Source organism: Rhinatrema bivittatum, chromosome 2, assembly GCF_901001135.1.
Source record: "Rhinatrema bivittatum chromosome 2, aRhiBiv1.1, whole genome shotgun sequence".
Lineage (NCBI taxonomy): Eukaryota > Metazoa > Chordata > Amphibia > Gymnophiona > Rhinatrematidae > Rhinatrema > Rhinatrema bivittatum.
In genome coordinates this window covers 223,241,177-223,268,096 of record NC_042616.1, presented here as the reverse complement: position 1 = coordinate 223,268,096, position 26,920 = coordinate 223,241,177, and the positions used below count along the sequence as shown (strand labels likewise).

Below are 26,920 nucleotides of genomic sequence, written 5' to 3'. Positions count from 1 at the left end.
TGTAGCTGTGAAGGATCAAAGAAAATGAATTTATTCGAATTATATGTAATTAAACACTTTGGAAATTTTAGAAAAAATATAGCTCCTATATCCAAAGCTGCTTGCTTTAAAGATAAAAACTGTTTCCGTTTGGCTTGTGTGGCACGAGACACATCAGGAAATACCTGAATTTTCTGTCCACAGAAGTCATTATTTTTATTTTGAAAATATTTTCTAAAAAATATATCCTTTTCTTTCTTCAATGAAAAAGTAATTAGCAAGGTAGCTCGGGTTGCTATATTATCCGAAGAATCTTCCAAGAAAGTTGATACTCCAGGGCTTACTAGAGTATCAACACCTCCTTCAGCAGCTAAAGACACTTTCCTTTGGGGAAGATAATACATTTTTGAAATCACAGGAACATTTGATTGGTCATAGGCAAGAATTTCAACTACATATTTCTTAAATAACTCAACATCAGACATCAGTCTAGATATTGGGAAATTTAATAAACGTAGATTATGTGATCTCATTTCATTCTCTAATATTTCTATTCTAGAGTGCAATATCAAATTGTCTTTTATGGAAGATAGACTGGTTGCCTGAAAATTTTTTACAGACTTGTCCAAATTTATTACAACTTGCTCCAGCTTGTCAGTCCTTTTATCCAGGTCTGATAATTTCTCTCTTGTCTCACAGAGAATGTTTGAATCCTGGTCATATTACCCGATATTTTTTTATCAATATTCATTATCAATTTCCATATGTCCAGCATTGACACATTCTCTGCTTCAGATACTTGTTCTTCTACTAAATTACCCAGTTCAAGTACTGATGGACATGGAACTTTATTTTCACAACTAATCTCTGTAATACCTATATTGTCTACATCTACTTGTAAGTTCCTCGCAGTGCTGTCAGCCAACCTCAATTCAGGGTGGCTTTCAACCCCCTGGGGTACATTACTAATAACAGCTAGCGAACTAGCTTCCATCCTAGGTCGCAGAGAGAAATGTAGAGGGAATTTCTGAAACAGACTTTCCCTCTTCTATCCCCCTCTGCATAGGCTCCCCCACTCTTACAATGTGGGAGTCCATTGGTCCAATCCTTTTAGACTGCGGAGAAACAGGAGAAGAAGTATAATTTTTAGACTTGCGTTTTCTGCCCATAATATTTTGTTCAGAAGGGGCGCGCCCCTTTGGCGCGTGGCTTCGGCAGCGCGCCAGCGGCTGCGCGCCGCTATTCTCCTGCTTTTATGAGTCCCTCGGGGCTCCCCCGATGACGTCACTTCCGGGTCCCGCCTACCTCCGGCTCACCTGCGATATTGAAAAGAAGAAAAAAAAACAGCGAAAAATGCAGGTAACTGCTGTTTCTCTCGGTTACTCAAAAACTCTCTCCTCCCATTTGAGCGCCGCTATTCTCCTGCTTTTATGAGTCCCTCGGGGCTCCCCCGATGACGTCACTTCCGGGTCCCGCCTCCCTCCGGCTCACCTGCGATATTGAAAAGAAGAAAAAAAAACAGTGAAAAATGCAGGTAACTGTTGTTTCTCTCGGCTACTCAAAAACTCTCTCTCTTTCCTCCCATTTGAGCGCCGCTATTCTCCTGCTTTTATGAGTCCCTCGGGGCTCCCCCGATGACGTCACTTCCGGGTCCCGCCTCCCTCCGGCTCACCTGCGATATTGAAAAGAAGAAAAAAAAACAGCGAAAAATGCAGGTAACTGCTGTTTCTCTCGGCTACTCAAAAGCTCTCTCCCTCTCCTCCCATTTGAGCGCCGCTATTCTCCTGCTTTTATGAGTCCCTCGGGGCTCCCCCGATGACGTCACTTCCGGGTCCCGCCTCCCTCCGGCTCACCTGCGATATTGAAAAGAAGAAAAAAAAACAGCGAAAAATGCAGGTAACTGCTGTTTCTCTCGGCTACTCAAAAGCTCTCTCTCTCTCCTCCCCAACAATGTTAAATTTTACTATTTTTCAACTTACATGTGGAAATTTCCCTTTGACGTTTGTGGCAGTATGTTTACAATTATGTTTTGATCTGGCTCTCTCCTCCTGCTCCTTTGGGCCTCCTGCTCAGTTGGAACCTAATCTGGTCATTGCAGCGATGGTCTTGAGCCAGGAGCCATGCACTAGGGCTTCTTCTGGAACCCTGAAATCATGGGCTCTGAATCCAGCTACTAGGTGTCACTTTATTGTGATGACCAGGGGCAATAAAACACTACCTCTGCTGCATCCCCAACTGACGTAGGAAGCAGAAGACTCAACTTGGCTATCAAATTGGGGACCTTCCATACAGCAGTACTGCCCCTGAGCCCCACCAGATCAGCTCATTTTAACACATTTTTGAGTCATTTTTATTGTATAAAAATATTGTATTGATCTGATTATAAGACAAGGGGTTTTTGACATTATCTATGTCAGAAAGACTACCTTGCCTTTTAATTGCAGATCAAAGGCCCTACCTCCTCCCCACTGAAGACTGATACAAAAGAGCCCCACCTAAACTGGAGACATGAACGAAAGGCCAGAGCAGGAGGGGAGGCAATGGCTAAGGGTATTATTTAAGACAACTCCAAATATAAGAGGATTTCATTATGTTTAAGGTCATCTTATAATCAGGCCAGTATGGTATTTCTTCCATATTCTTATTCAGGAGAGAGCGTTTCCTTTGATCATTAACTCTGCATGATTTAACCTGAACAATCTTCTTAAGCTATGCTTATAAAATATCACTGTAAAATTTCCATAGTTTTCTGAGATTTTCTTATGTTCATGCATCGTAAATATTTTTTCACTGATCAAGACACCTTTAGTATCCTTCTTTAAACTTTACAGTCCTTAATGATTTCTTTTAGTCTGCTAATCTAATCAGTGTGAATCCATTGGGAAGTACTTAATTGTGAATTAAATGTGCTAGATCTCTACTTACCTAGGTTTTACTGGAACTGATGTTGGCAAGGAAGTCTGACAATTGATGCTGTGCCTGAAAGAGAATGGAGTTCTGAGTTCCAGAACTCTGAAACATAGGAAGAGTTCATGTAACATCTGTTGAGTTATGTGTGTTCTGTGTTCATCTATCAAAATGTAAATTTTTGAAACACAATTATCCTTCAACAGGTGTTGGCATACTGTTGGTCCTTGTAATGGCAAACTAAAAGGCTTCAGTTTTAAAGTATTAATTTAGAATGCATTTTGTAGGATCTGTTTTAATGATCCTGTTTAACTGTTCTTTTAATAGACCCTTGCATGTTGCTGCCCGGAATGGATTAACAGTTGTAGTTCAAGAACTTTTGGGGAAAGGAGCAAGTGTACTTGCTGTAGATGAAAATGGTAAGGCTGAATTCCCTTTCTTTTTCTGGAAACTTATATTTAGTTTGATACGTAATTGCCATCCTATGTTCTCTCTGATGTGTATAGTGCTGATTTTAACCTCTGTGGTAGAATGCATTAGAATAGGAGTTTATAAATGGGTTTTTGTTTTTGTTTTTTTTTAGCACAGAGATGATGAACTTCATACCTTATCTGACCAGTTTGCGACACTTACTAGCACAGTGGTTCTCAAAAAGTGTATCAGGACACACCAGTGTGTCATGAGGCCTTGGGAGGTGTGTCACAGGGCCAGCAGGATGCTGCTGTCTCCTCCTCAGCCTGGGTGGGAGTCAGTTGACTTCTCCATTATTGGGCCTGACAGGAGGCTACTCTCACTTCCACTTCTTCTTTCTGGCCCAGTGAGAAGCTGTTTCCTCCTACACCCAGATCAGAGCAAACATTGCCAATTCCTGCTGTTTTGGGCCTGATGGGACAACAACTTTATCTTCCCCCGAAGGATCTGGAATTGGTGCTGCTGTTGCTGATTTTACCTTCTGGGGGGAGGGAGAAAGGAGGTTAGTGATGTTGGGCAAGAGAGAGGTAGAAAAGAGAGAGTCTGGGAGGTGCTGAGCAGGATGAGGTGGAAAGGAGAGTCAAGCGGGGGGAGAGGGAGTACAGAGAAGGGGATATGGGAATATTGGGGATTGAAAATGCTGGGCAGGGATGTGAGTATGAGGGGATGATTGAAATGGAGTAATTGAGAGTCGTGAGGGATGATAGAGGCATAGAAAGTTGCAAGAATCATAATATGTCAGTTTTGCAAATGTGTATTTCTTCTATCGTTGTATTTTGCTTAGTGTAGGAGGAACTATGTTTCTGATTCTAGTTCTTCAGTTTTGTACTGCATGCAGAGTCATTTTTAGGGGTTTCCATTCCTGTTTCCATTACATTTGTAATTTGTAGTCTTTTATTTTGTATTTGGTGAAGGTCAGTTCTATGTGTGTGTGACCAAGGTGAAGTATTTTACTGGAATGTAGGCATGTATATCAGCCTTACAGGCCGATACAGTACAGTGCGCTTCGACGGAGCACACTGTTAGCCTGCCATTGGACGCGCATTTTCCCTTACCCCTTAGTAAGGGGAGGAAAACGAGCATTCAACCCGCGGCACCTAATAGCGCCCTCAACATGCAAATGCATATTGATGGCCCTATTAGGTATGCGCGAGGCATACAGAAAGTAAAACGTGCAGCCAAGCCGCACATTTTACTTTCAGAAATTAGTGCCAACCCAAAGGTAGGCGCTAATTTCTTCCGGCACCGGGAAAGTGCACAGAAAAGCAGTAAAAACTGCTTTTCTGTGCACCCTCCGACTTAATATCATGGCGATATTAAGTCGGAGGTCCCAAAGAGTAAAAAAAAGTAATTAAAAAAAAAAATGTGAATTCGGCCCGCAGCTGTCGGGCCGAAAACCGGACGCTCAATTTTGCCGGCGTCCGGTGTCCGAACCCGTGGCTGTCAGCGGGCTTGAGAACCGACGCCGGCAAAATTGAGCGTCGGCTGGCAAACCCACTGACAGCCGCCGCTCCGGGCTAAAAGGAGGCGCTATGGACGCGCTAGTGTTCCTAGTGCCTCCTTTTCCCCGTTTCTACCGCACCACCTAATTTGAATACTGAATCGCGCGTACCGGCAAGGGGCAGGTGCGCGCGCCGGGAGAGCGGGCGTTCATCCGCTCTCCCACAGACTTTACTGAATCGGACTGTTATTTTGTTGATTTTTCTCAATAGAACATGCATTGCTGGTGCACTGCTGCTTTGTCATAGGTAGGACTATTGCTATTTGAGTAGTCCAAGTTAGTGCTGCTATGGTACGGCAGGTGCTATACATGTGCTGAGGTGGTTTTTTTTGCAGGTTTTTTATTTTAAAATGTGCCTGGCAGTAGATGGAGTTTGTGTTGCTAACTCCAATGGCCAATCCAGGTCACAAGTAACTGGTAGGATCCTAAGGGGTATATAGGTTCCAAGCTGTTTATCCTAAGAATAAGTAATGGATTTCTGCAACTCTTCCTTAACAATGGTTAATGGACTTTTCCTCCAGGAACTTGTCCAAACTTTTTTTTAAACACAGCTACACTAATGGCGCTCACCACATCCTCTGGCAACGAATTCCAGAGCTTATTTATTTTATTTATTTATTTATTTAAATGCTTTTAAAATATACCGACATTCATAGGACATGTCATGCTGGTTCACAATCAACATTGGAAAGGCGGAAGAGGAAATTACAAATAACAGGGAGGGGGGAGGTGGAGCAGGAAAGGAAAAAGGAGAGGATGGGGGCCAGGTGACAGCAAGCGCAGAAGTTGCGGGAAGGAGAAAGGTAGTGAAGTGTTAGGAGAGAGAGAAATTGATAGGAACTGTGTTAAAAACTGAGTATAAAAATTAACAAATTTACAAAATCAGCAATTCCATATGATGCATCAACAGATTAAAAGGGTAAGGGAAAGGGATGTGGTAGGGGTTTAGGTCTGATTGGAGTCAGGGTATGCTTGTAAGAAGAGCCAGGTTTTGATGCCTTTTTTGAAGTTGGGTAAGGATGGTTCAAGGCGGAGATACGTGGGAAGAGAATTCCAGAGGGAGGGGCCGGCTATGGTAAAGGCTCTCTCTCTAGTGGTTGAGTGGTGTGCTATTTTGAGGGGTGGGATGTGTAAAGTGCCCGCTGTGGAGGCTCTGGATGGACGATTGGATGTACGGAAACGTGGTGTTTCCTTGAGCCATTCGTGGTCGTTTTTGTGAAGCACGTTATGGAGTATTGTAAGGGTTTTGTATTTTATACGGAAAGGGATGGGGAGCCAATGCAGTTCTTTTAAAATGGGTGTAATGTGTTCTCTCTTACGAGTGTCTGTGATGATACGTGCCATGGAGTTCTGCAGGATTTGTAGTATTTGTAGCTTAATTATGTGTAGGATTTATTATGTGTAGGATTTATAATTATGTGTAGGATTAATTATGTGTAGGATTCTGTAGGATTTGTAGCTTAATTATGTGTTGAGTAAAAAAAAAATTTTCTCCTATTAGTTTTAAATGTGTTACCTAATAATTTTATTTTGGGTCCCCTGGTCTTTGTTCTTTTTGAAAGAGTAAATAACTGATTAATGTTTACTTCTTCCATTCCACTCATTATTTTATAAACCTCTATCATATATCCCCGCATCCATCTCTTCACAAGCTGAAGAGTCATAACCTCTTTAGCCTTTCTTCATACGGAAATCATTCCATCGTTGCCCTTCTTTGGTTACCTTCTCTATACCTTTTCTAATTCTGCTACCATATATCATTTTTGAGATGTGGTGCCAGAACTGCACACAATACTGAAAATGAAATTGCACCATGGAGCGATATAAAGGCATTATGATTTTCTGTTTTATTCTCCATGCCTTTCCTAATCCCTAGTATCCTATTTGCTTTATTGGCTGCTGCTGCTGCACACTGGGCAGAAGATTTCAACATATTTTCAACGATGACACCTAAATCAATTTCCTGAGTGGTGACTCTTAATGTGGAACCTTGAAATGTATAGCCATAATTTAGGTTACTCTTCCCTAAGTGCATCACTCTGCCATTATCCACATTAAATTTCTTTTACCATTTGCATGTCCATGCTCCCAGTTTTACGATGTCCTCTTGGAAATTCTTGCACTCTTCTTGTTGTTTAACAGCTTTGAATAATTTTGTATCATCAGCTAATTTGATCACCTCACTTGATGCCATTTCTAGGTCATTTATAAATATATTAAAAAGCAGTGGTCCCAGAACAGATCCCTGGGACACTCTACTATTGACCTTTCTCCATTGGGAAAAATTAGCATTTAGCCCTAATCTCTGTTTTCTATCTGTTAACCAGTTGGCAGGCCACAATAGGACACTGCCCCCTATCCCATGACTTTTTAATTTCCTAAGAACTCTCTCATAAGAGACTGTCAAATGCTTTCTGGAAATCCAGATACACTATATCAACTGGCTCACCTTTATCCACATGTATACTTATGCCCTCAAGAAGATGTAGCAAATTGGTAAGGCAAGATTTCTCTTGGCTAAATCCATGTTAGCTTTGCCCCATTAAACTATGCCTATCCTCAGGGGCGGATTCCCGATGACGGACTTGCCCGGGGATTCGCCGCCCCAGCCAGCCCCGAAGATACCACATGGTCTGCCGAGTGCGGCTCTGTCACAGCTGCGCTCGGCAGACCACATGACTGGAGCAACCAGCTCACCGGGAGATGCCCGATCCCCCGATAGGCCAATCCACCCCTGCCTATCTATGATCAGCAAGTTTTTTATTTATGAACGTTTCTGCCATTTTGCCTGGCACAGATGTCAGACTCACTGGTCTATAATTTTATGGATCACCCTTTGATCCCTTTTTAAAAATTGGTGTTACATTGGCAACCCTCTAGTCTTCAGTACCATAGATGATGATACTGATAGTTTACAAATTTCCAATAGCAGATCTGCAGTTTCATTTCTGTCCTTTCAGCACTCTGGAATGTATACCTTCTGATCCAGGTGATTTGTTACTCTTTAGTTTGTCAATTTGCCCTAGTACATTTTCCAGATTCACTGAGATTTGTTTCAGTTTCTCTGAATCATCACCTTTGCATATCATTTCTGGTATGCATATCTCTCTTTCTCACAGGTCAAGCAGGATGGTAGTCCTCACGTACGGGTGACATCACAGGATGGAGCCCAGTCACGGAACACTTTTGTCAAAGTTTCTAGAACTTTGACTGGCACCTGCTGGGCATGCCCAGGATGGCACTAACCCTGCAACCAGCAGGGGTCCCCCTTCAGTCTTCTTTTTTCCACGCAGCAGTAGCCACGCGGCTTAAGGAGCTCCACAGAGATTCCTGACAGGAAATTTCCTCACGGAATTATTATACAACTTTCTACCCCACAGGGTCCCCCTCTTTCATTTTTACGTCCGCGGTGGTCCAGTAAGTTTTTTACCCGATTCCGGTCGATTCCCGTCGAGTTTGGCCTTCACGGCCTACTGGCCGTCGACCGCACCGTGGCTAAATTTTTTTCACAGGCCATGGCGTTGGGGTTCCATCGATGCCCGGACTGCACCTGCACAATGTCCATTACTGACCCTCACCAGGTATGTGTAATGTGTCTGGGTAGTGAGCATGATGCCCTTACGTGCACCAAATGTGCCGTCATGACACCTAAAGGTCGCACGGCTAGAATGAAGAAAATGGAACTTCTCTTTCGGTCAAAAACCCCAACGCCGTCCATAGCATCGACGTCGTCTGAACCGACACCGTCTATGTCGCACCGGCCGGTGACCAAACAGCATCGACGACTCCACGGCCATCGACACCCTCTGTTCCCCCTCATGAAAAGGACAGAGGTGACCATCAAGAAAAGCATCGGCATCGCCATCACAGGTCTCAGACAGTCGACGCAGGCAAGGCTTCGACGTCGTCATTGTCTGAACCACCATCGAAGAAAGCCCATCCAGAAAAGGCACCGTCCCTATCTGGTTCAGGGTCACAGAGGCAGCCTTCACCGGGGACCGGTGATAGAAGCTGTGATTCCACCTCCAACGGTGATCCCTCCGGCTACGCCTCCTCCTCCTCCGGCATCGGGGCTCCATGCTCCAGGTTTCTGGGAGGAACTGGATCAGATGATTCAGGAGGCCATCGGCAGAGTGATGCAAGGCTTCAAGGTTCCAGCGCTAGCACCGTTACTCATGAGAATGGAAGCGCTGATTGCTGCTTTTCCTCCGAGGGATTCGACGACTCCAATGGACCCAGTGCCGTTCTCTCCAATTCCTCTTTCATCGACGGAAGAAGGAGAAACACCATTCCTTCTGCCATCGGGAGTCCTTCCAATGCCTAGATCATCGGTTTCACTGATTGCATCTTTGTTTCCATCGGTGCACCAACCCGTCCATCGGTGCCACCGGTGACACCATTGATACCTTCGGTGCCTTGCCCGGGACCTTCAGGTATACCAATTTTTCATCCCTCCAAGGAATCTGGGGGTGCTGGAGATGATCCCTACGATACCTGGACTGATGATTTATCCCAGGATACTGATGACTTGCTATTGCCACCCTCTCCTATTTCGGTACAACCCCTCGTAACACGTTTTCTGAAAGGCTTGCTTCACCTCAAGCCTCCTCTGCATCCTCCAGCCCCTTCTTGGGACCTCAATCTGGTTTTGGGTCGGCTCATGTAACCACCATTCGAGCCTCTCCAATCCTGTGATCTTCGCTTTCTCACATGGAAAGTGATATTCCTATTGGCTATAACATCTGCTCGCAGAGTTAGTGAGTTACAGGCCCTAGTTACCTATCCACCTTACACAAAACTTCTACATGACCGGGCAGTACTCCGCACTCACCCAAAGTTCTTGCCTAAGGTAGTATCGGAGTTTCACATTTATCAATCCATTATACTACCCACCTTCTTTCCCAGGCCCCATTCCAATCCAGGAGAGCAAGCTCTGCATACCCTCAACTGCAAACGGGCTCTAGCATTCTACCTAGACCATACAGCTGCCCACAGGCAAAGTACTCAATTGTTTGTTTCCTTTGCTTCCATCAGATTGAGTCAATTGGTGGGTAAGCAGACTCTCTCTCCTCCTGGCTAGCAGACTGCATTTCCTTTTGCTATCAGCAAACAGGCATTCCACTTCAGGACCGTGTTAAAGCACACTCGGTCAGGGCCTTGGCAACTTCTGTAGCACACCTTCGCTCTGTGCCGCTTCCTGATATTTGTAGGGCTACTACCTGGAGTTCTCTCCATACCTTTACAGCCCATTATTGTCTAGTCAAGGCTGGAAGACAAGATTCCATCTTTGGCCAATCTGTCTTCCGCAACCTTTTTGCCACTTGTTGTACCAACTCCCTTCTGCCTACCCATTAGGATTCAGGATGCCCTCTACCAAATTCCACTCCAGTTGTTATGCCTGTTGCATGTCTTTGGTTACATTTGGTGCATGTTCGGACATCCTCAGCTCGGTACTCACCCATATGTGAGGACTACCATCCTGCTTGACCTGTGAGAAAGCAAAATGTTGCTTACCTGTAACAGGTGTTCTCACAGGACAGCAGGATGTTAATCCTCACGAAACCCACCCACCACCCCGGGGTGTTGGGTTCGTTATGTTTTCTTATTTTTATTTTTTGGCACTTTCTTTAGCTTTCAAACAAGACTGAAGGGGGACCCCTGCTGGTTGCAGGGTTAGTGCCATCCTGGGCATGCCCAGTAGGTGCCAGTCAAAGTTCTAGAAACTTTGACAAAAGTGTTCCGTGATTGGGCTCCATCCTGTGATGTCACCCATATGTGAGGACTAACATCCTGCTGTCATGTCATGAGTACTATGTCCTGTTTTTCGGTCGGTTCCTGTCATCTCACTACGGTTTCCCCGGCCTACCAACCGAATTGTGGCCTTCCCTCTCCCTATGTTTTCACAGTTAGCCCCACATAGCCTGCGAGTGTCCTCCTGTGACCCTCTGCCTGGTTATTAGCGCTAGTGGGATAGGGACTTCCACGGTTACCGTTGCCGCCAGGGCCTCTGTCAAATACATGCCTCCATCGATTACCTCGGTACCTTCGTGCAGTCCATGTCCCCATCGCTACAGTCGGTACCCCCATCCAGGCCATCCTGCCTTCTTCGATGCCATTGACACCCTTCCCCCAGTGGCCCGTCGATGCCATCGATCCCTGCATCGATTCTTTCAGTGCCATCAATGTTTTCATCCATGGCGCTGATTTTTCCATCAATGTCATCGATGCCCAGGTGGATGCCATCGATGCACATCTTGGTGTCGTTGTGCCATCGATACCTGGGTTAGTTCCATCGATGCCATCGTCGATTCCATTGATGCCCATGTCTGTGCCACCGATGCCGTCGATGCCAGTCTCCAACCATTGATGCCGTCGATGCCAGTCTCCAACCTTGCCGTCGACGCCCACGTCGTTTCCATCGGTGTCCTCGTCGTTCCTATCGATGCGGCCATCGATTCCGGTATCAATTTCCCGATGCCATCGATGTCTATTCGATTCTTCGATGCCACATCGTTTCCATCGATACCTACGCCGATGCTGTCGGTGCCTTCGTCACTGTTATCTTTGCTCTGCCCAGGCCATCGACGTTTTTTCATCTATATTTTTTACGATACCCTTGAGGCCGCTTCTATGCCGCCATCGATACCGTCAATACTGACATAGCACCTACACGCAATGCCCTCACCTAAACACAGTGCTCCATGCTTTGGGTTCTTAACTAAAGCCCTGTATCAGCCTACAACACTACATAGTGCCAGGAGCAGTGCAGGCATGCTGACAGTCCATCATCATTCGCCATCCAAGACAGCAAGGGCATTGACCTCGGCACTGGGGAAAGACCGGGCACCGGCACGGTGACCGTCCGCCACCGACGCCATCCAAGACATCAGTGGTGCTGGAGAATGCCCGGGCTGAGCAACATCACTACTGCCATCGCCACTGTTCCACACAGTGCTGGCAGTCCTCAGTGCTCCAGAATGACCGGACCGAGTTCCGAGGAATTCTGCACTGGCATCATGATACATGAGTCATAATGGCTCCCCTGTACCCGAGGCGTTCCCCACCGACACCGGTGCGAGGTTCTGACCCTCCACAAATTACTGTGGTAGCGCCAGACACGCTCAGCCTGTCTCCTCTGTACCTGTGCTACCATTCCAGGTTACAGAGTTCAGTCGGACGTTTATGTCCTTCAGCTGTCCCTCGATGCCTCCTGAAATCCATGGAGCCATCGATTTTCACTGGCTCGTCCTTCTGCGATCCATGACAGATGGTAAGTATTCTAATCCCGCTTCAGCAACAGTCCGATTGAGACCTTTTCTCTAAATCAGGCCATATGGTTCGAAAGGTTCTAGGTCGTCTTGTCTTCCAAGAACTGTATTAGTGTCACATATCGCTATTGCCCGCTATATCGGACACAATACCAAGAGAACCTCTCTACCAATCATTTGGGATTGCATCAGGACATCCCCCCGTTGTCAGCAATGGGACTCTGTACTGATTAATACGCTGGCTTCTGGTTCCTAATTGAGGACCGAAATCCCAGATGCATTCGCTGATCTGCTAAACACAAGATCCAGCAAACACTGCCTCAATTGCAAATCCTCCTCGAGGCCTGGCGACAGGTCTTGACGTTTTCTTGTACAGCACACACAAATGCGGGTAAGACTTTTACCGCTTCCGGTCCCGTGGGAGATTACATAATATCCAGATTACATCAGCCTCGCCAGTTGGACACCTCCTGGTCTTTCAACTTGCCGGATATCAGAGCGGCCATCCCACTTGGTACCAAGGTTCAGGGTACAGTCCCCCGGACGCTACAAAGCGCAGGGGGGACGACGACTTTTAATCTCACTATTCTTTCTTTCAACAGAAAGTAGTTACTCTCCGCCCATCCTGGACTTCAGAAATATCAACTTTCTTCAGAAGGGACAGGTAAAATGGTGTCTCTCGTCACCATGCTTCTATACCGCAGTAAGTAGGTTGCCGCTCTCTCCTCTAATCTTTCTATGTGCTTCATGGTGAGTCAACAATATTACAATCCCAAGCTCTGCTGGTTGCTCCAGCTTCGGCAACTTGGGTATTTCATTAAATCACTAGCAGTGACTGCTGTTTCTCTATGGAGTAAAACATCATTCACGCTTTTCCTTGCATGGACAGCTGCATAACAACAGTCAATCCAAGCAAGGAGCTCTATCTTCTTCACAACTCACTATAAATCTACTACCTGGGATTGGTGTTAACTACCATAAATCCCATATAGAACACTTCTGGACACCACAGTCACAATGAACTTCCTGTCCAACAACCGTGCAGACATTCTGACAAATTCCTATATATCTCTGTGCGCATACAACATAACCTCAGTCCCTCAATTCTTTCATTGCTGGGCCACGGGATTTTTTCACCATGCACTTTACTCATAGGTCCAGATTTGCTATGAGTAAGATTCAGTGAAATTTCAATTATCAGTGGATCTAAGCTGTTCAACCGCTTTCGTCCCTGATCTATATTGCAGATCTAGAACCAAAACCTAGGCTGGTCCTGCTCATGCTCGCATTTACTCAGGGTTGCAGAGTTTGAACTAACATCTTCTCAACCCAATATGTGTCTATTCCGCTCCATGCAGAGTTTCACATCAACTTCCTGGAGCTTCGAGCCATGAGTTATGCCTTTATGCCTTACAATACTGCCTCTGCGCTAAACCTTTGTGCATATAGACAGCATAGTGACAATGTGGTATTTCCAACACATAAGCATGCACAACCTCTTAGCTGCTCTGCTAGGAAGCTGCGCAGCTCTACCCTTGGCCCTTGCTCACTCCATGCATCCCCGGGCCACTTATCTAACAGACTTGCTGAACGCACTAGCAGACCTTCTCCATATAGGTTTCCATCCTCTCGGATGGTCTCGGACTACATGTGTAGCAAGAAAAATCTTCTAGCGCTGAGGTCAACTGAACTTGCCCTCTGAGTCTGAATCGAACCATACGGTGGACAGATTATACTCACTACACATGTTTCGAATGCGTTCCCATGGACGCCTTTGCTGCAACAAAGGCCTCTTATATGTTTCTCTTTCGATGCCTCTCATAACCAGCATTCTTATTATGCTGCACCGAGACGGGGTTCACTGTTTCTCAGACCCATGTCCTGGCCGAGACCAGTATGCTTTCCATACTTCTCAATCTATCACACCAGTAACCAATTCGCCTTCTCGCAGGTCAGTCTCATATCATGGACTTACTGATGTTCTCAGGTACTGTTAGCATCACAAAAACCTTCCACACATAAATCTTACCATTCAAAATGGCATGATTTACCACATGGCGCATACAAAAGGGTATTACCCCCTTTTTTTCTACACCACTCCTTTCTCTTACTCCCTCGGATTCTGCTCCCCAGACATCCTCCACATAGGTACACCTCGGTTCCAAATGACAAACCACTTGGGAGTGGGGATACCTGATTAACGGTTCAACCCTTCTGAGTCAGCTTACCATGGGTTATCCACTGATTGTCGCCTCTATTTTTATTGGTTACGGAATGGGGCCTATATTTAGTGCTTACAAGACTCATACGTTCCCCGTTCGAGCCTTGCCATTCCTCTCACTTAACAGTCTGGTATGGGAAATTCTTTCCCTCATAGTCATCACTTCTGCCAACAGCGTCAGTGAGTTCCACACCTTGTCACATACTCACCCGATCCTGCGTTCCTCCGTGACCGAGTGGTCTTACGTATTCAACTTCATATTCTTCTTAAGGTAGACGCAGCATCTCACCTTACTCAGAATATACTCTGCCCACTTTTTCCCAACACCCCTCTCTCACCAGAGCGAGAGGGTTTTCCACTCCTTGGACTGTAAAAGTGCACTTGCATTCTATCTAGACCGCACTACACTCCATAGGAATTACACCTAACTCTTTCCTTATGTGGCAAAAGCCAAGCTTCGAGTTCCAGTGGGCAAACAGACCTTTTCCTCCTAATTGATGATCTGTATCTCTTTCTCCTACCAACAAGCAGGCATTTCATTACAACACTATATGTAACCACACTCTCGGGCCGATACAGTACAGTACGCGCCGACAGAGCGCACTGTTAACCTGCCATTGGACACACGTTTTCCCTTACCCCTTATTCAGTAAGGGGTGGAAAACGCGCGTCCAACCCGCCAAACCTAATAGCGCCCTCAACATGCAAATGCATGTTGATGGCCCTATTAGGTATTCCCGTGCGATTCAGTAAGTAAAATGTGCAGCCAAGCCGCACATTTTACTTTAAGAAATTAGCGCCTATCCAAAGGTAGGTGCTAATTTCTGCCAGCACCGGGAAAGTGCACAGAAAAGCAGTAAAACTGCTTTTCTGTGCACCCTCTGACTTAATATCATGGTGATATTAAGTCGGAGGTCCCGAAGGGTAAAAAAAGTAAAAATTTTAAAAAAAAATTTAAATGGGCCGGCGACTGTCGGGTCGAAAACTGGGTGCTCAATTTTGCCGGTGTCTGGTTTCCGAACCCGTGGCTGTCAGCGGGCTCGAGAACCAACGCCGGCAAAATTGAGCGTCGGCTGTCAAACCCGCTGACAGCTGCTGCTCCAGGCCAAAAGGAGGCACTAGGGACGAGCTAGTGTCCCTAGCACTTCCTTTTGCCCGTTTCTACCGCCGGGCCTAATTTAAATACTGAATCGTGCGCACAGGCGAGTGGCCTGTGCGCTCGCCGGGAGAGCAGGCGTTCGCCCGCTCTCCCGCGGACTTTACTGAATCAGCCCGTCTGTTAGGGCCATACCAGCCTCAATATCTCACCTTCGCCCGGTGCCACTTGTACATATTTGTAAGGCTACGACCTGGAGCTTTCTCCATACCTTTGCAGCCCATTATTGCTTAGATAAGACTGGTCGGCATGCTTCCATGTTAGGCTAGTCCGTCTACTCATCTTCTTTTCGGTTTAACTACCCAACATCCTTCCACCAACCCGTTAAGGGTTTCAGGATGCCCTCCTTACCAAACTCCACCCCCGACGTTGAGCCGTTTGCACGTCTTTGGGTGCATTTGGTGCACTCTCGGGCATCCTGAGCTCAGTACTCACCTATATGTGAGGACTACCATCCTGCTTGTCCTGTGAGAAAGCAAATGTTGCTTACCTGTAACAGGTGTTCTCACAGGACAGCAGGATGTTAGTCCTCACGAAACCCACCCGCCACCCTGTGGAGTTGGGTCTACATACGTTTTACTATTTTAGTTTCGCTTGCACTTTTTGCTACAAGACGAGACTGAGGGGAAACACCTGTGGTCACAGGGATAATTGCAGGTTGAACATGCTCAGTGCACTCAGTGTGCCAGTGTCAGTCAAAGCTTTGAGAAACTTTGACAGAAAAGTTTTCCGTAACAGGGCTCCATCCACTGACATCACCCATATGTGAGGACTAACATCCTGCTGCCTTGTGAGAACACCTGTTACAGGTAAGCAACATTTGCTTTAGACAGTCTTTCAGCATAAATAAGCCCTATCCTCAGTAAACTGCTTTTAGCAGTGCCAATGGGAATACTTTGTCCTTGATATCATAACTTAGATGTTAATACTCTACATCAGGGCATTACGCTTCATGTTCTGACAGCATAATTCATAGTATGTATTATGCTGTCAGAACATGAACCGTTAAAAAAGATACACAGCAAGTTTAACAAGGACAGAATTGAGTGTTTGGGTTGGGGGTTTTTTGGTGGTGTTTATTTTTTTTAATTAATCTGGTAGTAACTTCCTTCTTGCTCTTGTCATCTGGCTTACTATTACCTCAATCTCACAACCCATAATTCTAGGATAGAGTTTGCTGCTGAGTAGCTGACTTTACACAAGAGGTTGTGGTCCTGCTAGCTGAAAATATATATTAAAAAAAAAAAAAGAATTAAAAAAAATGTTATTGCTAAATCACTCTGCAGGATGGTCTTCTCTTTTTTGTTATAGAAAAAGGGGACCTAGAAAATATTGATATACTTTAATAAATTCATCAACCAAGTGTTTTCTCAGTTCATCAAAGTAAGGGTAAACTTTGATATTGCTGTTCTTTCAGGTATAATATCATAATGCTGAATTGTTTGATAAAGTATAAGAAAAGATTTAGTATAGTTGTAGCTGTAATAAAATATCCAGATCCTGAATGGTATACACCTCAGGGTTCTAAAAAAACATTTAGATAGCCAACATGGATTTACCCAAGGGAAGTCTTACCTCACAAATCTCCTAAATGAATAAACATGTGGACAAAGGTGAACAAGTAGATGTGGTATATTTGGATTTCCCGCATGAGAGGCTTCTAAGAAAACCTAAAGTCATGGGATAGGAGGCAATTTCCTTTTGTGGATTGCAAGTTGGTTAAAAGACAGGAAACAGAGAGTAGGATTAGATCGTTTTCACAGTGGAAAAAGGTAAACAGTGGTGTGCCTCAGGGATCTGTACTTGGACCGGTGATTTTTAATATATTTATAAATGATCTGGAAAAGGGTACAATGAGTGAGGTGATCAAATTTGCGGATGACACAAAATTATGCAGAGTAGTTAAATCTCAAGTGGATTGTGATGAATTGCAGGAGGACCTTGTGTGACTGGAAGATTGGGCAGATGAAATTTAACATGAACAAGTGCAATATAGGAAAAAATGCATATAGGAAAAAATAACCCTTGCTATAGTTCACAATGTTAGGTTCTATCTTAAGAGTTACCATCCAGGAAAGAGATCTAGGCATCATATTGGATAATACATTGAAATCGTCGACCCAGTGTGCTGTAGCAACCAAAAAAGCAAACAATGTTAGGAATTATTAGGGAAGGGAATGGAAGATGTCATTATGTCTCTGTATCACTCCATGGTGAGACCGCATTTTGAATACTGTGTGCAATTCTGGTCACCGCATCTCAAAAATGATATAGCTGCACTGGAGAAAGTGCAGAGAAGGGCGACCAAAATGATATGGGGCATGGAACGGCTTCCCTATGAAGAAAGGCTAAAGAACTTAGGGCTGTTCAGTTTGGAGAAGAGACGACTGAGGGGGGATATGATAGAAGTCTACAAAATCATGAAAGGACTTGAACAAGGTAATGTAAATCGGTTATTTACTCTCTCAGATAATAGAAGGACCAGGGGGCACTCCATGAAGTTAGCAAGTAGCTCATTTAAAATACATCGAAGAAAATTCTTTTTCACTCAGCTCATAGTTAAACTCTGGAATTCATTGCCAGAGGATGTGGTTTCAGCAGTTAGTGTTTCTGGGTTTAAAAAAGGTTTGGATAAGTTCCTAGAGGTTAAATCCATAAACTGATATTATGGTAATTAATAAGCAATAGTAGCTTGTGATCTATCTAATGTTTGGGTACTTGCCAGTTACTTGTGACTTGGATTGGCCACTGTTGGAAACAGGATACTGGGCTTGATGGGCCCTTGGTCTGACCCAGTATGGCATTTCATATAAGATCTAAGTAACTTTTCCTTTATTATAATACACAATATTTTGAAAAATGTGTATTATAATCTTATAGCTTTCTTTGATAATGTATTTGACAGAACATTGAATGGATTTATCAAAAGTCATAGGGAATGAAATCACTAACTTCAGTTTAGGTGTGCTACTTATACTTTTGTTTCTGTTTGCTCTAAAATTACTTAATTTAATAGTCTTTGTGATTTTCTGCTAGATCTCAGAACTGGTATGATCACTATATTTCTGTTGAACACTTAGGGCCGAATTTTAAGAGGTACGTGTGGGCGTACATTTGTGTGGGCGTACATTTGTACATGTACGCCCAATTTTATAACATGCGCGCGCAGCCGCAGGCTCCAGCCCCGCCCACGCCTCACCCCCGGACCACCCCGCCTTCGCCCTGCCCCTTTTTTCAAGCCCCGGAACATATGCGCGTCCCAAGGTTTGCACGCGTCGCCGGGCCTATGCAAAATAGGTTCGGCACACGCAGGAGAGGGTTTTTACAGTTACGTGCGTAATATAGGAGCGGACTAGGAGGGAACTGGGCAAAGGCCCTATAGCATCGCCGTACGTTTTTTATAAAATACCCCCCCCTTGCACGTGCAAGTCAGAACCCACGTGCACATGCCAGTACAAAATCAGGCGCATATATGCGCGTAGGTATCAGATTTTATAGCATGCACGCATTGTTATAATATCAGCACATCCATGTGCGCACACTGAGAACCGTGCACATATGGACGCCTGCGCGGCCCTTTAAAAATTTACCCCTGAATATGTTTAGTTTTTTACATGTAGTCACCAAGATCTATTTATATTATTAACAAAAATTAAGTTACTAAATTATAGACTTCAGCTGAACAGTGGATTTGAAATATCAAGGCAGAGGGCAGCAGAGGTTTAGATTGACTATATAATCCATTTTAGTCCTGCAAATTACTGCCTTGTAATATCTAAGCAAGAAAGTTGAATTTGAGAAAATATCAGACTAAACCATTCTAGAAAGATACCATAAAGTTAAAAACAAACGTGATTTTTATTAGTGCAGGCATAATTGGATTCTAGTAATGAAAATCTTTAAGCAAACCTATTTGCAATCAAGATCTTAAGTTCTTTATATTAAGGGAATTTCAGCTAGATATTAGAAGATAGAATATTGGTTAGAAGAGCTAATAAACTCAGGGCAATAAGCTACCAGTTCTACTAAAGTAGCAACACACAGTTTGCATAAATTTCATTTATATGGGCGTCAGATGTTTGGGCCAAAGTACTTCCTGAGAAGATACAATGCCCAACTATGAGACACTCATTAAGAACATAAGAAATTGCCATGCTGGGTCAGACCAAGGGTCCATCAAGCCCAGCATCCTGTTTCCAACAGAGGCCAAAACCAGGCCACAAGAACCTGGCAATTACCCAAATACTAAGAAGATCCCATGCTACTGATGCAATTAATAGCAGTGGCAATTCCCTAAGTATAATTGATTAATAGCTATTAATGGACTTCTCCTCCAAGAACTTATCCAAACCTTTTTTGAACCCAGCTACACTAACTGCACTAACTACCTCCTCTGGCAACAAATTCCAGAGCTTTATTGTGCGTTGAGTGAAAAAGAATTTTCTCCGATTAGTCTTAAATGTGTTACTTGCTAACTTCATGGAATGCCCCCTAGTCCTTCTATTATTCGAAAGTGTAAATAACCGAGTCACATCTACTCGTTCAAGACCTCTCATGATCTTAAAGACCTCTATCATATCCCCCCTCAGCCATATCTTCTCCAAGCTGAACAGCCCTAACCTCTTCAGCCTTTCCTCATAGGGGAACTGTTCCATCCCCTTTATCATTTTGGTTGCCCTTCTCTGTACCTTCTCCATCGCAACTATATCTTTTTTGAGATGCGGCGACCAGAATTGTACACAGTATTCAAGGTGCGGTCTCACCATGGAGCAATACAGAGGCATTATGACATTTTCCGTTCTATTAACCATTCCCTTCCTAATAATTCCTAACATTCTATTTGCTTTTTTGACTGCTGCAGCACACTGAGCCGACGATTTTAAAGTATTATCCACTATGATGCCTAGATCTTTTTCCTGGGTGGTAGCTCCTAATATGGAACCTAACATCGTGTAACTACAGCAAGGGTTATTTTTCCCTATATGCAACACCTTGCACTTGTCCACATTAAATTTCATCTGCCATTTGGATGCCCAATCTTCCAGTCTTGCAAGGTCCTCCTGTAATGTATCACAGTCTGAATGTGATCCACTTGGAAGAGTCTGAAAGGCAGAATACAAATAATAAATAAAATAAAATATTCACAATGTATTTTGCTTAATATTTATGGGTGTGAAGATTTTCATCTGGTCATGTGACTACATTTGGCATCAAGTAGATGGCTTCTTCCAGATCTTTCTGGAAACTCAGGAGGGCATTTCATTACCCATGCATGGTAGTTCCACATAGACCCGCAGTTCCCCTTGATTAATTTTCTCCACTGAGGTAGATGCATTTTTCCTTCTGAGTCCCTGCAAAGCTCAAGAAGCTGATTTTCCTTCAGCATCTTTACTTTAAACCACTCCCTCCCTCCCACCCACCCACACACTTACACCTTCCACTCTAGATTGGTGTTTTGGAAATTCTGGAAGTGTTATTTTTCCTCTGTTTGTCACTGAGCCAGTCCACATTTGATTTTTGAGAGCAGCCCCCTCCTCACCCTCCCTGACTAAACTTTTCTTTTCTTTGGACCATCTTGTAAAGAAAAAAAATTCTTTGTTTTATTTTCCTCATCAGTCTTCCTCACCATATCAAAGAAGGAGATCAGCGGCTTTAGATTCTGTATTAATTGCAAACAAAAGGTATCCATTACAGACAATCACAAAGTTTTCTATAAATGTCTTGTTCAAGGCTATGATGCCTCCGGTGGTAACATTTGCACAAAGATGTCACCTAGAGCATTTTAGACAAATGGATTAACTTGCAAGAAAGGCAAAGAGCCCAGATAAAGCTCCTCAATGCTGGCATTGAAGGCCCAACCCAAGGACCGCAGAACTATACCAAGAGCTGGTGGCTAGGTCATGCCAAGCAAGCCTTCAACCTTCTAGATCTGAAGATGGGTATGTGTGTGTATGGGCAGGTGGGATGGTGGACAATTAAAAAAAAAAACCATGTGGAAAGAGGATAGGAGAAAGTACAGGGTGAGAAAGATGATAGAGAAGGGGTAGGGATCAGGAGTTGGAATATGAGGGGGGAAACAGGACTGGAACCAGGGGAGGGACACTTCCCTTTCCACTCTCTGGATCTCCACCTCTCCCCCAAAAGATCTCAGGACCTCCTCCCCCCCCCCCCCCCCCGCACGAATCTTTCTTCTTCCTCTACCCCTGATTTCCACCTCCTTTTCCACCTCTACCCCCAATCCTCCCTTCTTACCACCTTCCCATTCCCAATCTTCTCTCCCTGTTCCTGATCCTCTTTTCTTCACTACTTCCTCTCCTCTCTTTCCCTTTCCTTATCCTCCCTGGTTTCCCCATCTTTCCTTCCTCTGTGCCTCTATTTTCCTCCCTTATCCCTCTAACCTTCCTGCCTCAGATTTTCTTCATTTCCTCTGAGATCCCTTTTCCCTCTTCTGAAATCTCCTCTCTCCCCATTCCCAGATCCCTTCTCCTCCTTCCCCAGCCCCATTCTCTAAGATCCCTTTTCTTCTATAAAGACTGAAATAAATTAACTGGACAAAGAAATGTCAGAAAACTTTATTTTTTATAAAGTAAAAAAAAACACTATTTAAATTGCAAATATATCCAACATTATTCAAATGTGCCACAAAATTGCTGCAGATTTTGCTAACTCTTGCTGCAGAATCTTGAAAAAATCTGCCACGGGAAACTGGGGGCTGTGATTCATAAACAGTCATTTGTTCTTCCAACAATTTTTCCTAGGTCACATCTTCATAACGATGAAAAGGCTCTTTATTCTCTGAATTGCATGCAAGTTCAGATTTAGGAATAGGCAACTGCCTAGGGTGCCAAGATTTTGAAGATGACAAATACTCAGACAGGAGCCTTTAGGACAGTGGTATTCCCTCACATACTTCAAGGGCCACGAACAGGTTGTGTTTTCAGGATATTGCTAATGAATTATGCATGTGGTAAGTTTACATACACACTGCCTCCATTGTTTGCAAATCTATGTCATGTATATTCATTATGGATATACTGAAAACCCAACCTATTTGCAGGCTGGGAATAAATACCACATCTTTAGGACCATGCCATTTCAAAAAAGTACCAGTGTAGCACTCTGGCATAGTATCCCCCTTCCCTGCTTTCCAGCTCTGGGGGGTGAAACCTCCCACATACACACACATTCTTCCCAAGTTCCAAGAAGGGACCTCTGCCCTCACCCTCTGATCCTGCCTATGGGTGCCGAAATCTTAAATCCAGCACTGATTACAAGAGAGCCATTGTCTTCTACTTTGCCACACCTTCTTTTATGCCCTGGCAGGTCTGACCTTAGAATTATTTGTTAAGGCCTATAGTGTTGCCCATGTAATGTCTACCTCCATTGAGCTTTTCAATCCTGTGGTGTGGAGTTCAGTCCACATAATCACATCCTACTATTTTCTGAACACAGCATCATAATGGGATAGTAGATTTGGACTGCCCATTCTCCAGGACCTCTTACAAAGGTTAATCCTAACTCATCTCTTCAGATTATCTTCCCTGTTCTTAAAAAAAAAAAACAACAACAAATGGAAGTTCAAGAATTGTGAAATAGAAAAGGTATTTCACCAGCAAAGAATGTCTTGCTCATTTGTGTGGTGTTCTTACTTTTTCTATTGAAGTCAGCCCTTAGCTAAGGAGTCCCATGTGTGCCGTGCTGAGTCTAGTCCTTCTGGCCACTGGAGGGTGTTCCAAGATTCTCTGGAAGTGAAACAGCCTCAAGAACATAGTCACTTGTTATTTCTGTTTGTGGTTATTAGATTCTTCTCATTAAAAGCATTATGCTGCATTTGGAATAACTACAGAAAACTGGCACTAATTTGTTAAGAATGTATGTGAGAAAGGTACAAAAAGAAAAGAAAACACTGACTTAGGCCTGCAACAAAATAGTAAGCCAGAAGCATGGAGATCCTGAAATGACCACAAGAACTAAAACTGCAAGGTAATTTAAGAGACATGGAAAAAGTTTAAACAAAGCTTCCTCCTTTGTCAAACAGCAATAAAGGCACATGATGAAAATGTGTAAAAGATTGCCCTGTTTCTAATTGCAGCTGGTCAAGATGCCATAGATATCTATAATACATTATACTTTGCAGAAGCAGAAAGAATTTTGATTCAGTGCTGAAAAAGTTTGAGAGCTACTGCATTCAAAGAAAAAGTCACATAGAGGCATGTTTGCACTTCCTAAATGCAGAAAACATGAAAGTGTTGAAGAATACGTGGCAGATCTGAAGCTCAGGAGTCGGTCTTGTGATTTTGTAGCCCTGATTAATTCACTGGTGAAAGACCAGCTAGAAATGGGCACAAACATTTGCCAGTGAAAGAGAAGTTGCTACTTGAGACAAATCTTACATTTGGCTTCTGAAGTTACACAGACTCAGATGAGGCAATTTGATCACTCAACAATGGTTCTATAATGGCTGTGACAGGAGGAGAAAAACAGCCATCCAAAGGCTGGAATAAAAGTCCACATTAGATATGTTCATTTTTTTTAAAAACAAATGGTAATCTGTACCCAAAATATCCGAGATACATATTTAGCCACTGTGTGGCTCAGGAAGTTAACCAGATAAACTTATCCAACTAACTTAGCCTATATATTCAGCAGCACAGCTCATAGCCCCGTATTGGCCTCAACAAGTATGGTTTCCCATACTCCTCGACCTCTCGATCAGAGAACCAATTCACCTGGGTGTAGCTCCCACTCTCATAACTCAGGATCAGGGTCGGTTGCGCCCTCCCAACCTTCAGTCCCTATCCCTGACAGCATGGATGTTGAAAGCTTGATCTTACAACCACTCAATCTTTCAACTAATGTCTCTCAAGTGCTTATAGCTTCACGTAAACCTTCAACACGAAAGAACTATTCTTCAAAATGGAAAAGGTTTACCTTGTGGTGCACGGCAAAAAACATTGACCCTTTCTCCTGCCCCACAACTTCTCTATTAGACTACTTATGCCATCTTTCAGATTCTGGTCTCCAGACATAATCTGTAAGAGGACATTTAAGTGCAATCTCAGCTTACCATAACAAGACGGGACATGCACCAATATCCATACATCCTCTTGTCAGTAGATTTATGAGAGGTTTAATTCACCTTAAACCACCAATTCAGCCACCTGTCACAGAATGGGACCTGAATCTGGTATTAACAAGGCTCATGCATTCTCCTTTCGAACCCATGACTTCCTGTGCTCTTAAATTCCTCACATGGAAGCCTATCTTCCTCTTAGCCATTACATCGGCTAGAAGGGTTAGTAAGTTACAAGCACTTGTCACGTACTCACCCTATACAAAATTCCTACATGACAGAGTGGTTCTCCGTACACATCCAAAATTCCTCCCAAAAGTAGTTACGGAATTCCACTTGAACCAATTCATAGTTTTGCGCACATTCCTTCCAAAGCCTCATTCTCACCAAGGGGTACGGGCCTGACATACCTTGGACTGTAAACATGCACTAGCATATTACTTAGACCGCATTGCAGTCCACAGGAAATCCACTCAATTCTTTGTATCTTTTGATCCAAACAAATTGGATAACCAGTGGGCAAACACACTCTCTCCAACTGGCTAGCAGATTGCATAGAGTTCTGCTATGAAAAGCAGGCCTTCCTCTCTAAGGGCGAGTAAAGGGGCATTCAGTAAGAACAATGTCAACCTCAGTAGCACACTATCGTTCAGTGCCAATTCTTGACATATGTAAAGCTGCAACATGGAGCTCTCTTCACACTTTTGCAGCTCATTACTGTTTGGACAAAGAAGGACGACAAGATTCAGCCTACGGACAATCTGTCTTAAAGAACTTGTTTCCAGTATAACCCCAACTTCTTCTACATCCAACCTGCTGTGATCTTCGGCTGCCTCATTTTCACCAACAATACTTCAGTGTTGCTTCACTACAAAATGACTCAGCCTCTAGCTTGCTAATCACCCATATGTGAGGACTAGCATCCCTGCTTGTCCTGGGATAAAGCAAAATTGCTTACCTTGTAATAGGTGTTATCCCAGGACAGCAGGATGTAGTCCTCGCGAAACCCACCCGCCACCCCGCAGAGTTGGGTCCGATACGTTTTATTATTTTATTTTTGCTAAAGCTTATTGCTACATACGAGACTGAAGGGAGACCCCTGTGGCAGAGAATATCATGGCATGCTGGGCATGCTCAGTGGGCTCAGAGTGCCAGTCAAAAGTTTCTTGAAACTTTGACAGAAAGTTTTCTGCAATAGGGCTCCATCGATGATGTCACCCATATGTGAGGACTACATCCTGCTGTCCTGGGATAACACCTATTACAAGGTAAGCAATTTTGCTATACTTACATAAACTATCAGAAATGGATGGTGTACTGTTAGGATTTTGCATCATCATTTTCACTGAATTGACTGAAATGATTCTGTCAAGATTACATGAAGACACAGTGGAATAGAAAAAAGCCATTTGAAGAATAAGGAATTATCTTTACTGGCCCAAAATGAATACGGATATAGCTGATTATATTGCTTATTGCCACATATGTCAGAAGTTTCATTACTCAAGATCATAAACCATTATTAAGGTTTACTTGAGAAAATCCATTGCTTATCGCTAAGATAAGCAGCATGGAATCTGTCAATCTTTTGGGATCTTGCCAGGTTCTTGTACCCTGGATTGGCAACTGTGGGAAACAGGATGCTGTGCTTGATGGACCTTTGGTCTGACCCAGTATGGCAAGTCTTATGTTCTTCAAAAAGTTCCTAATTGAACACTACTTTCTTTCACTTTAGGAGAAAATTGAAATAGGTATTTACATCTTTCATGGAAAGCACTTTCTGGAAATCATAGATTATTTCTCAAACTATTCGAGTAGGCAGAGTTGGAAGATATGCAAGTTAGAGGTGATAAAGCATGTTAAGTCTATTCTAGCCTGACATTGGATTCTAAGGGTTGTCATTACTGACAATGGGCCTCGATTTGGCCTATAAAAACCTTCATAGACATCATTTTTCCTCACCTGACATCAAGCCCCAAACTTCTAGAGGGAAATGAATTAGCAAAAAGCAGAAGCATACTGACAAAAGCAAGGGAAGCTGGAGAGGACTCTTATTTGGCTCTGATGAGAAACCATATAGCTGCACAAAACTATAGCAAATCACCAGCAAAACTGTTGTGTGGTCGCAAGATAGTTACAAGGGTACCTATCTTTGAGCCGTAGCTGCCTTACAAATGAAACTGTGATAAATCAAAAACTACAGACAAAAGCCAAACACAACAAGGTTAATGCTAAGCATGCAAGATACCTTACCTCTAGAAGAGAATTCCATGGTTTCCATCCAAGTCCATCAAAGTCCATCCAAGGACCTAAATTCTGGGAGGGACCTGTAAAGTTACATCAG

At 43.8% G+C, this 26,920-nt stretch overlaps 1 protein-coding gene across 4 annotated transcripts in view; it reads left to right on the top strand.

The window, feature by feature from the left end:
- The window catches only part of ANKRD28 (ankyrin repeat domain 28), an 805,300-nt gene that overhangs the window by 751,873 nt on the left and 26,507 nt on the right, over positions 1 to 26,920 (top strand). For all 4 annotated transcript variants that reach the window (XM_029589217.1, XM_029589218.1, XM_029589216.1 and 1 more), the window contains one exon: positions 3,214 to 3,305. In XM_029589217.1, coding sequence (XP_029445077.1) covers positions 3,214 to 3,305 — 92 coding nt within the window. The remainder of the gene's footprint in view (positions 1 to 3,213; positions 3,306 to 26,920) is intronic.